The following is a 12,931-nucleotide window of genomic DNA, read 5'->3' on the forward strand; positions in this document are numbered from 1 at the left end:
TAGAGAAACAGCCCCCCAAAGGCACCGCTGAACCGGGACTGAGGGAGCCTGGCTAAGATGGGCATGAAGGGTCATCCTTTCACAGGGGAGGGAATGGAGGCCGAGAGCAAGAAAGAGACTGGTTCGAGGGGTCACAGTGCATCACTGGCAGATCCAGGAGTGGACCCAGGCCTCCAGGCCCAGCCCAGCCCAACCCTGCACGCCTCCACCCGCCAGGCTGGCTATCCATCCTCCGCATTGTTTCAGTTTCCCATTCCCTACTGGCCTTGATGGAAGCAAGGACTCCTGCGTGCGGGTATTACTTCTAGAAGGGAAAATGTTAACTTCATCGTGGACTTTCCCCTCTGGATCTCCCAGACAAAGTCCAAACCCTATTTAGTTATTGAAAACAGCATTCATTTTCTGTTGTTGGATTCCAAACCAGAGCCAGCAGTGAGGTTGAGTCCCAAGGGAGGAAGAAGGAGGCTGAGCCCCCTGGGGGTCTTTTCAGCAAAGGGGCTGGCCTGGTATTACGGGTGGGGCTGCCCAGCTGATTTAATCAATGCATTTATTTTAAAGTCTATTGGACTTGAGGCAATTTTCCACACTCACTATGGAGATAAACTGTCCTAATGTGGATGGCTGAGGATACATTTTTAGGAAGAATGTATAAATGGTTGAGGCCTAATTAGATCACGACTGGGAGTTCTGATTTAACAGTGATCTGCTAGATGTGTGACCTTGGGCAAGTTACTTAACCTCTTCGATCCTCAGTTTCCCCAGCTATCAAATTAGGATGATAGCACCTACCTTTAAGGGCCCACTAAGTGAGGGCTATATAAATATCAATTAAAAAATAAAACTTTAAAATAAATGCAAGATGGTCATTTTTATAGTCGATCCCACTTATTTTACCTACTAAGTATGTCCTAAAATCCTTCCTACCCCTCTCCCCCCATTTCCCTGTCACTGCCTTAGCCCAGCCCTCCAGTCTATCTTACGCGGAATGTCACCAGTTGGCTCCCTCCTAGTTGATTTCTAGGAGCTTTTCCTCCTCTGCCCTCCCCATCTCCCCCCATCCCCCAAAGTAAGCCTGAAAACGGATTCTCCAACACTTTTGCTTAAAGCTTTTCAGTGACTATCCCACAGGATAAAGTCCGTGCACACCTTACTCTATATGTAATATTATTGTTCCAGTTTTTTTTTAAAGGTGATTGTTTGAATCCCTGATTTCAGTAGAGTACAATGAACAAGTCTAGCTTCCAGCAGCTTTTAGAATTCTCCTCTCTTCTGTTCACTCCTTTTTCCCATCAGGAGCAGCTTATCTATCGGACAAGGACCCACAGCCCTCTGGTCTCTCCTCCCCCCGAGCTTGTTTTCAGAAGAGGAACTGCCTTCAGCCCGTGTTTTTCATGTTTAATCATGGGCTCCGACCTGACAGGGTCAGATTTATGACTCTTATTCATACCTTGGTGTGGTTTTACGTCATGGGATTACCTCTCTCCTGGCTGACTTTTCACTTCGTCGGCCTTTCAGCTCTTGTTCTGCAATGAGGGAGCCTTGGCCTTCACTCAGGCCGAGGGGCCTGGCGTTAAGGGGCATCAACTCTTGGGCTTGGACTTTGTGGAGGAGGTTTGAGACTGGCATCCCTTTGGGGGTGGGGAGGGCCACGCGGGACTCTCTCTTTGCAAAGAGGGTCCTGGGCTCTGGATTGATGAGGCCCCTTTGGAAATCTCCCCCAGGATCTAGAAAAGCACAAGGTCCTCCTCCCTGTCATTAGCTCCAGAAACAAGCAGCTCATTACTTTTCGGGGGTCAAAGTCTCCTCCAGGAACTCCTCGATCTTATTGACGTCCGTCTTCACGTCTCCGTTGAAGGTCAGGAAGGGCGGATGGGTGCCAGGGGCGAGGTTGTGCAGGTCGGCTGGCTTTCTGTGGAGAGAGCAAGGTTCAGGGGTGGCTTACACCAGGGTGCTTCACGGACAGGGAAGCCCAGGGTGTACTGTCCATTAGACGCCCGTCGGCAAAAACAGACCCGGTGTGAGGCGTAGGGCAGAGGAGGTTGGAGAGATTCTGGAAGGATGTGGTGTGACACAGGATATCCGACCGGTGGGATTCAGTGAGAGAGGAGCAAGTCGGATGGACTTTGAAAAAGCAGTGTGATCACAGGTGAATATCTAAGCTAAAGCCAAGCTTCTGATACCCAGGGAGGAAGTTGGGCTTTGCTTTCAAAAGGTCCTTCACCCATCAGCTTTACAAAAATGCACGAGGCAGAATCCCAAACTTTAAACGTTCATGAATTCAGTCACGCTTTTACACGAAGAACGATGTTCTCTGTTCTTTAAGGTTTGCGCAATGGGAAGGGAGTGACCTTGTGTTTGCCATGGGCCCCTATTCACGTCCAAGGCTGAGCTTCTGGGCTCCCCACAGCCGGTCAGAATGGAGGTGCAGAGATGGAGCAAAGCGAGGGGAAGAAGGGCTGGTGGACGGATGGAGGGAAGTGGGCAGGGAGAAGGCTGCACAGAGGACAGAGGGAGGAAAAGGAGAGATAATGATGGAAACTTCCCCGGGCAGGGCTGGACCATCAGTCACCCCAAACGCTCTCTCTGAGAATGCCACACTCCTGTGGGAGGCAAGCGTGGAAAACATTAGATGGAGGAACCCAAAAGGAGTAAACAACGGGGAAGAGGAGTCTGTAATGAAACACATTCCTGGCGTAATCAGCTTGGGAGGGGAAGAGAAGAATTTCAATTAAGGTGCCCCTCCCACATCCTTGCCCAACAGGCACACTCTCCAGCTGCCTTCTGTGGCACTTGGAACTCCTCAGACAATTGACACTGAGAAAAGCATTTCTAAAATCGAATTTTCTTGGTCCCTGTGTTTGCTTTGTGAGTGTTCTTCCTTTCAGACATTCTTTACCTTCTCCTCCTGTTTTTGAAAGCTCACCTAAGGCAGCAATGCTTCGGTTCTCAGCAGGGAGGGAAAATCTATACTGATTTTATTTTTCAGCAATGATTTCTCTGGGTATGGAATAATTGACATAAAGGTGACAGGGAGAGTATGCTAAGCTCACTGGGGGAAAGCTGTGGCAGGTGATAAAGACCCAGGGAGGGAGCCTGAGCCAGTCCGCATTTATAGGACAGGCGGAGGAGAGGAAAGAGAAGAAAGATGGAAACAGTGGGGGTTGTGATGGTGAACAATGCCCGTATTTTCAACAGCCATTAAAACTGCACTTTAAAAGCAGAACACGAGTAACTCTCCATCCCAGTCTCTAACCCAGAGCTGTCACACTAAGGAGTTCTAAAGATGCGAACATAGTGGGAGAAACAGTATGGATCCCAGCTCCTCGGAAACTCAACCTTTCACACCTGAAGTCCGGCTGGGGTCCCCTAGGTTGGGGGCACTAGTAGGACCAGAATGGCTCCCTCCCAGATGTTTAGGTGCTGCGCCCATCTCTGTGCCAGACACTCTCAGCCGAGATGCCCGTTGTCCATTCCCTCCTTCTTCCTTGCTAATCGGGACTTGCTCTGCTCCAAGGGTGTTGCTCGCTCTTGCAGCCTCCCTTGTAACTAGGGCTCTAGGGCTCTGGCCAGCAAGGTGTGAGCAGGAGGTTGCTGGGAGCCTCGAGGTTTTCGCCCTCCCTCATGGAAGAGTCTCTCTTCCTGCTCGTGAACGTATCATCCTTTACCTTTTCAGATCCACAGTGGTGACATTGAACACAACTCCTTTCAGCCAGAGGATCATAAAGAGGCGCTGGGAGAAGGGACAGTTGCCAATGCTTTCCCCATCGATTCCAGCCTAGAAAGAAGAGCACCAGAGTCCTGCATTAGCTCGTGCACATCAGCAAGAAGGAATATAGGACTGTAACAGCCAGACACCAGTCTGGGCAGAACCGAAAGTCCATGCCCCAGCCTTACTTTAAAGTTGCCCTCTAAGATTTATCCTTGTCTTCCTAATGTTTATGCAAGGTGACACCTGGCACAGGGTAAGGGCTCGATAAACACGTGCAGAACTGAATGTGAGTTTCCAGCATGGTGATTACGGAGAGTCATAACTTTCTGAAACCACTGAACCCTTGCATCTCAGGGTAAAAAGAGACCTTCAGGGCTTCCCTGGTGGCACAGTGGTTGAGAGTCCGCCTGCCGATGCAGGGGACGCGGGTTCGTGCCCCGGTCCGGGAGGATCCCACATGCCGCGGAGCGGCTGGGCCCGTGAGCCATGGCCGCTGAGCCTGCGCGTCCGGAGCCCGTGCTCCGCAACGGGAGAGGCCACAACACTGAGAGGCCCGTGTACCACAAAAAAAAAAAAAAAAAAAGAGAGACCTTCAGCATCACATAGTCTAACACAAATGATGTCAGACCAACTTCTATACTCTTGAGTAATCATCTTGTCTATGCTTGAATATCTCCACTCACCGGCAATGTATATCTCTCAAATCAGTCCATTCTGAGGATAGCTCTAAACCAGTTCTAACCAAAGAAATGCTTTTCTTTGGTTATACCTTGCCAAAGTATGTTCCTCTGTCGTTTATATTCTACCCTTTGGTCCTTACTCCGTGAAGACGTCATGAGTATAGACCCTCAGATTTTGACCCTATGTCTTTCTATCTTGTCAGCAGGCTCGAGACGTTACTCAATGTCCCACTAGGTTCTGACTACTACTTGACCTAGTGTCAATAAACTATTCATTTGTTAAATTATCCTTTTGCTCAACGAATACGTATTGACCATGTACAAGGCACTGGAAGAAATTACACAGGGGATTCAAAACTGCATTTACTCAGAAGCTTATGGCCTCCTGTGGGGTGGGCTGGGGGATGAGATGGGAACACATAGGAAAGCATGACAGATAGCATTATCGAGGACCTGCACACTTCTGCTCTCCACATTTCCCCTTCTCAGTACCCTCCTCAAAACAGCAGATTTTTTTTTTTTTTTTTTTGTCTGAAAGGCAGGTCTATCTTTACCTCTGAGTAGCCTGCAGAGATGTGAATTTTATAAAGAATACACTTTCAGAAACATACGAACAAAAAGTTTGGGGAACTGATCTCTGTGTAATTTTTTTTCCAGTGAGTGGTTTATTGGCCCCAAAATGGTACTTGGAGGGAGAAATCACCCATTCATTCTAGTTTGCTGTTGGCTCCCCTGGAAATCGTGGTGGCATCAGGACCAGGCTCCACTAACAGGGAGGGTTCAAAGAGGGAAGGCCCCCCCAGCCTTGTTTGCAAAGCTGCCAGCAATCCAAACAACATCCTGGAATGGGGGCTTACTAAGATTTTCTTTTTCTGAAAGAGAAGGAGAAAAAACACTACCCTCCAAGCTCATCACGTTATTTTTCCCCTCGAGGTTTGTTTGCTGTGGGGTTCGGGTGGGAAGGCAGGTTTGTGTCCTTATTTCTACCTGGCCCATCGCTCCCCGCAGAGGCTCAGGTTTATAATGGAAAACCGGCGCCTTTGCCGGTATTGCTTGTAGGTAATTGCTATGAAATTACAGTTATTTTACCTCTCTCTTAACTCCACCCAGAGCCCCATCCCCATCCAGTTCTCACTTTCCTTAGTGCTGGAGACAGACCCACCCTGATTGTTTCAGACACCACGGCTAGGTTATAGAAAATCAGAGAGGTGGAGGGCAACAGGGCGGGCGCCACCCCTGCCCACAGGGCTAAAGTTACCGATAAAGCCACACTCAGACAGGCGACTATGAATTTAATAATAGCTCGTTGCAAAACTTGAGTTGATGACATCAGTTCCCTAAGACTTTCTTTCCCAAGAAGTACTCATCTGACAGGTTCCTGGTCCTTTAAGACATCCCGACAAAGGAACTTTTCCCCAGGGCCAGTTATGGTGTAAGTGACAAGTGGAGAATTAAAAAACAAAAAACAAAAGCCAGGGTCCACACACTCTCATCTGTTTTACTTCCGGGGGTGGTGGTGGTCATAAGGGGATTGAAGGAGGTACTACTGAATTACTGGAATTCTTATTAGCTGGACCAAAAATTCATATAATAATGTTAATAATACCAACGAATGTCTATATAGTCAGGCACTGTTCGAAGTGCTTTACGTATATTATTAACGCGTTTATTGCTCATGAGAAACCTGTGTAGTGAGATAGTGTCACCACTTTACAGATGTGGAAGCTGAGTGGAAATTACAGAGAGGGGAAATCACTGGTCTGAGGGTCCCTGGAATGAACCCAGGAGATCTGGCTCCAGATCCTGAGCTCTTAACTGCCACGCGCAGACGCCACCCTGAGGGCCCAGCCCAGACGGGTAGCACGTTCACGTTCACCCAAGGTCACAGAGCAGGAGGTGCTGGATGTGCGTGACGCAGCCCAGCCTTCAGTCCATGTGCCACAGCTCTGCGGGGGTGTACAGGCTGGTGGTTGTCACAGCTCCCCACGTTTCCACTATTGTCTTATGATTCTAGACCTCGTAGACAAAAATTGCCGAAAGACCAAGAGAAATAGTATGTGAGGATTTTATGATTTACACCCTTTACTTTGCATCTCTCTTGAAGCTTCCCCTTCCCTTCCCTTTGCTTGTGCTAGGAACATTTAACATGAGATCTACCCTCTTAAAAAATGTTTCGGTGCACAATGCAGTATTGTTGACTGTAGGTCCAGTGCTGTAAGCAGCTCTCTAGAGTTTCCTCACTTTGCTCAAATGAAACTGTATTCCCATTACTAGTAACTCCCCACTCCCCCCTCCCCTTGCCCCTGGCAACCACCTTTCTACTCTTTGATTCTATGACTTTGGCTATTTTAGTTACTTTATATAACTGGAATCATGCAGTATTTGTCTTTCTGTGATCGACTTAATTCATTCACCATAATGTCCTTGAGATTCACCCATGTTGTTGCATATTTTAGAATTCCCTCTTTTTTAAGACTGCATAATATTCCACGGTGTGTTTATACCACAGTTTCTTTATCCATTCATCTGTCAGTGGACATTCAGGCTGTTTTCATATCTTGGCTATTTAAATAGTGCTACAATGAACACAAGGGTGTTAAGATCTCTTCCAGATTCCAATTTCAATTATTTTAGCTAACCACCCGGAAGTTGGATTGCTGGATCATATGGTAGCTCTATTTTTTATTTTTTGAGGACCCTCCATACTGTTCTCCATAGTGGATACACCACTTTGCATTTTCACCAGCAGTGTGCAAGGGTTCTAATTTCTCCATATCCTCACCAAGACTTGTTCTCACTTGTTTTTTCCAGAATGGCTACCTTGACAGGGGGGAGGTGAGATCTCATCATGGTTTTGATTTGCATTTCTCTCATGATTAGTGACATTGAGAATTTTTTCATATACGTGTTGGCCATTTGTATGTCTTCTTTGGAGAAACATCTATGCAAGTCCTTAGCCGTTTTTCAATTGGGTTATTAGGTTTTTTTTTTTTTTTTTACTATGGAGTTGTTTAGTCTCCTCTTTTCTTCCTTCACAACTCACCAGTTGCCCATGGAAACCATTTGCTAAACTCATGGGTTAAATGTGGTGAGCTTGTGGCAACCACTTAAAACATTAACCAAGAACTTGGTGGGGCTCAACGGGACCCCAGGCCCTGAAAAGTATGAGGGAAAATCCAGATGGGCTGTGGTCCAAGGAGGCTCTGAGCAATGTGGGCTGGGGACAGGCAAAAACATGGTGTACTGGGTTGAGTAATGTTCCCCCCAAATTGATGTCCACACAGAACCTGTGTGCGTGACCTTATTTGGAGACAGAATCTTCACAGATGAAAGCAAGTAAAGATGAGGTCACGCTGGATTTGGGCGGGCCCTAAACACAACTGGTGTCCTTATAAGGAGAAGGAAGTTTGGACACAGACATAAAGGAGAAGGTCATATGAAGAGAGATTGGAGTGATCTGTCTGCAAACCCGGGAACACTAAGGATGGCCGGCAGACCCCAGAGGCTGGAGGAGACAAAGAAAGGGTCTTCTCTAGAGATTTCAGAGACAGCATGGCCCTCATGATAACTTGATTTCAAACTTCCAGCCTCCACAACTGTGAGAATACATTTTTGTTGTTATAAGCCACCCAGTTTATGGTGATTTATTTTGGCAGCACTGGGAAACGAAAGCGAACAGTAAGGTCAAAGGAGAATGGTGTACAGCTACTGGCAAACTTCCCAAGTTCACAGTTCTGCTTTGCCACGGGCCTTGCGTGCACACAGCTGCCAGCCAGCTATGACCCCAAAGTACTGTCTGTTCCCTAGACATAGTACATTTATTTACTATTAAGTGTATATACTGTACTATACCTTGTTATACTATATGGTATTATATACTATATTATTTAAGTTGTAATAAAACATAAAATATTATACACTGTATAATATCACATACTATAATAGTAATAGCATCTGTGACAAAGCGAGAGAGAGGCATGGACATATATACACAAACAAACGTAAGGTAGATAGCTAGTGGGAAGCAGCCGCATAACTCAGGGATATCAGCTCGGTGCTTTGTGACCAACTAGAGGGGTGGGACAGGGAGGGTGGGAGGGAGGGAGATGCAAGAGGGAAGAGATATGGGAACATATGTATATGTATAACTGATTACCTTTGTTATAAAGCAGAAACTAACACACCATTGCAAAGCAATTATACCCCAATAAAGATGTTAAAAAAAAATAGTAATAGCATGATGTAATTATATAGGTTGTATGATTATACTTTATATGTTGTATGCCAGCTAAGTCATATTATATGTTCTGAAATATTGCCTTCCACATAGTCTCTCCCCCATATGGTGAGCTTGGCTGTCCCCAAAACACGACTATGTTTTATTCACGTTACCTTCAGCAGCAACAAGCACAGGTACCTGAAACTGAATTGATATTCAGTGCCTGTTAGAATGGATACATGTTGAGGGGAGGGTGACACTGCTCCACTTTTATGGCTTGAGTATCCCCAAATTTTGATGATGGCCCTCTGAAGAGCATCCTGAGATAAAAGCTTGGGCTGTAGAAGACATTATAGCAGGAGATCACGGTTCTAGACCCACCTCTGCCTGTAATTCACCGTGTGACCCTGAGTCTCAGTCTTTGCACTTTTAACTTCCCTCAGTGTTGTGAATTCAAGTGCCTAATGAAATTAAGCAGTTTAAGACAGCAGTTCTCAAACTCTTTGGTCTCAGAATCCTTTTATGCCTTTCACGATTGGTGAGAATCCCAAAGAGCTTTTGTTCATGTGAGTTATAGCTGTCGATATTTACTGTATTATAATTAAAGCTAAAAAAGTTTCAAATATTTGTTTACTCATGCATTAAAATATAATACTAATAATAAACACATTACGTGTTAACATAAATAACGTTTTAATTAAAGAAACCATATATTTAAAAAAAGAAATTTAGTAAGTAGAGTGGAATTGTGATATTTTTACAAAATCTTTAAAGTATGACTTAACAGAAGTTGGCTTCTGCATTCAGTCTTTTGCTACTTGGTTGAAGTATATGAAGAAAATCTGGCCTTACCCAGATATGTAGTTGGAAAAGGGAGGAGTAATTTAATAGCCTTTTTAGATAATTGTGGGTATTTTTCTTTTATACCACACCTAAACTCAACAAGTGCTAGTTTCTTAAAGGTGAGTCGATAAGTGGAATTTGAAACCCAATCAATGAAAGTCTTCTGTTCCACTAAAACCCATTCATCTATCTCACACTTTGAATGGGTCTTTCACCCATGAATGATTTTGGCACGTCACAAATTCATCTTTTGGAAAATAGCATTTCACGGAGTTAAACAGATCTTCCAAATGGTGATACACCTCTTTATACAGTAGCAAAGGATCTCCTTCAGTAATATGACCACCAAGCTCAGCTGAAAAGTTCAAGCAAAAAGAGGCTGCCAGGATCCTGGTGGCAAACACCTGTTTTCCAATATTCTCATTTTTTCTTGAAAGCTTGTCTTTTATCATTGACAATGAATACTGTCAGCTGTGAGTCTTGAAATGACAAGCTCGTTTCCTTGATTTCCCAGGAAATGTCTGGCAAATAAATACCAAGTAGTAAAAACCATAGTTTTTCTGCTGGTTGTCCTTCAGGTAAAAACTGTTCTGCGAAAGAAACTTCTGGTCACAGCTCAGTCGCACAAGTGCTTCTCCTGAGACGACCATTGTGCTTGGCAATGAGGCCAAAGAGCTGGATGTGCATGTCCCATTTCATCTGCCAGAATGTTTAAAAGACATGTACTTGTGAGTTGAGATTTAATTACATTCGATAGTTTTTACTGCTTCATCAAGATCGTTCACAAACGAGACTGGCTTTTTTTTTTTTCTGTCCATGCCTGACTCCTCCGTTACACCACTGCCTCTATTTGCCCTAAAATGCCAGCAAATTTTACCCACAAAATAGCAACTCCAGGGGAAAATGATGACTTTGAAAATAGTTGTGACCTCTCAGCAACCCCCCCAGAGGATCTCCTGGACCCAGGAGTCCGTGAACAACATTTGAGACCTGTTGGGATAAGATACCCCATGAACAGACCAGGTACATAGAGCTTCCTCTCCAGACAACAGAGTGAAGTTGATAATTGCCCCCAAATCGTCTGAGGGCAGCAAGGTCCAGAAGAGGGAAGAATTATTCAGAAAGGATCCAAAAGGAATAGCAGAACGGGGAGAGATGGCATTTAAGCTTGACAGGTGTCGTGTCCCTTACCAACTTATTGTTTCCCAGCTCTGAAGGCACCCTTCAATAAATGCTGGGTGAGAAACAGTGGCAATTCCTCTCTGCATTTCTAAAGTGAGCACGAAGGTAGGATTTCCCAGAAGACAGGACTGGAGGGACCCTGCAGGAAGAAGGGGCTCTTCTGCTGCCTCTGGCATGGACTGGGGGGTCAGCAGTGAGCCTGCGCCCACCCCAGCCCAGAATGTGATCCCTCCAGTTCCCTGCAGCCTCATCCTGCTGCTAGCCCTCTGGACACAGAAGGCAACGCCTCCATGTAGCCTGCGTAAGTCTGCCTGTGGCCAGGGTGTCCACACAGATCTGCCACTGACTCCGCAAGCCCCGTGTGGCCTGAAGCCCCCCATTCCCGCCAGCACCTGGACCCCAGTGCACACCTATGCCCCCACTGCTGACCGTCTGCTCCCGTCCTGAGCGCTGGAGGGTGGCTACTGCTTGCCCAGTGACTCCAAACCAGCTCTAGCCTTGCCAGAACGGTGGACGTCTATGCTTTCTGCTGGGCTGACCACACTTCCCCTGTGAGAGTTGAAACCCTTCTCAGTTTGTCATCCCTTGGCTATTCTCCTTCAACTCTAGGGTACCATGTAGTGTCCTTACATGTAATGGTTACTCTTTTATCATAGCTAACTATTGCTCTATGTTATACTCCTGCTCAAATCACTGTGTGGTTTCTCTCTCCTGATTGGACCCAGACTACGACAGATGCTTAGACGTCAGACATAGATGTCAGATATTTCCAAATGGAAGATTTTTAGGCTATTTGTCTGATTCCTTTAAAAATCTCACACGGTTAAGTCCTAAATGAGGTACTAGAAGAAAAAAACCTGAATTTTCTCCAGAAAGTTAATTAAGTCACCATTGATGTCACATTTCAACTTTGTGTTACTTTAGTCCATGAAAACTATCCTTGAAGACTCAAGTGATTAAAAATTTTTTTCAAGTTACAGATAAAAATTCTACAACAGCTGGACTAGAACTGACCTCAAGGTTGATATGGTCCAGCTCTTTCTTTTTACTGGTAAGGAAATAGGCCCAGAAAGTTTAGACGTTTTGCCCATGGTGGTACAGCCTGGTCCCATGGCAGAATCTGGGATATAATTTTTGTTTTTAATGCCGCGCCGTGGCTTATAGGATCTCAGTTCCCCGACCAGGGATTGAACCTGGGCCATGGCAGTGAAAGCCCGGAATGCTAACCACTAGGCCACCAGGGAACTCCCAGGGATACAATTCTTGATTCCCAATTCCTACCTTTTCTCTATGCCAGGCTGGTTTTTCTCTTATGGAAAGAGTGTTGAAGCGACAAAGACCACAGGAAGAGGACTTTCTTTGGATATAAAATGACTCATCTTTATAGCACTAAACTGATGCATATCACGTGGAAGAGAACATTTTCCTTCATAGTAGCGATATCTGGACCTGCCCACTTTCTCTTATTCATGTAAGTCAGATAATATTCCTTACTATGGCTATTTTTTTTAATACTCAATTATCTGCTGTTCCAGTAATTTGGTTGGTCAGCCTCCCATGAACAGAGATGGGATTTGGGGCGGGTTGTGGTCCGCTTGAAGATGGCGGGTTCTACCCTTGAAGAAACAACATTCTTTTTCTCAGTAGTCACATAAGGCTTAACTCACTGGGGTCACTCAGGCATTTTTCATTCAATAAGCAGTCAGGTAATAAGTATACATTTGAGGCTTCAGAGATTCTTAGCATTTATCTGAAGCTGATTATAAAGGTTGAATCAGCTCTATGCAGAAGGCTGCCTATATAACGTCATATGAGGAATTTCAGGTGTATTCGTCAGGGTTCTCCAGAGAAATAGAACCAATAGGATTTGTGTGTGGATAGAGACAGAGATAGAGATAAAGAGAGAGAGAGAGAGAGAGAGAGAGAGAGAAAGAGAGAGAGAAAGATATATATAAATATAGATATATAGATATATATATAGATATATATAGATATATATAGATATATATATAGAGAGAGAGAGAGAGAGAATTGTCTCCACCCAATTGTGGAGGTTTGGTGAATCTAAAATCTCATGGGCTATATCATCAAGTTGGAGACTCAGGGAAGAGTGGCAGTTGAAGTCCAAAGGCAACCTGCTGGCAGAACTCCCTCTTCCTCAGACGTTGTCAGTCGTTTCTCTATTAAGGCCTTCAACTGACTGGATGGGGCTCACACACAGGACAGAAGGTCACTTGCTTTCCTCAAAGGCTACTGATTTAAATGTGAACCTCAGTCAAATAAACACCTGCCTAGAAA

The 12,931-nt window shown here is 45.3% G+C and overlaps 1 protein-coding gene across 1 annotated transcript in view; it reads right to left on the reverse strand.

The window, feature by feature from the left end:
* Positions 1–12,931, reverse strand: part of CLIC5 (chloride intracellular channel 5) — a 102,345-nt gene that overhangs the window by 42,314 nt on the left and 47,100 nt on the right. Inside the window, exons 2-3 of the mRNA XM_082847729.1 lie at positions 3,666–3,775; positions 1,784–1,909 (exon numbers count right to left, since the gene is read on the reverse strand). Coding sequence (XP_082703855.1) covers positions 1,784–1,909; positions 3,666–3,775 — 236 coding nt within the window. The remainder of the gene's footprint in view (positions 1–1,783; positions 1,910–3,665; positions 3,776–12,931) is intronic.

Source organism: Leucopleurus acutus (assembly GCF_964270905.1).
Source record: "Leucopleurus acutus genome assembly, chromosome: 10".
NCBI lineage: Eukaryota > Metazoa > Chordata > Mammalia > Artiodactyla > Delphinidae > Leucopleurus > Leucopleurus acutus.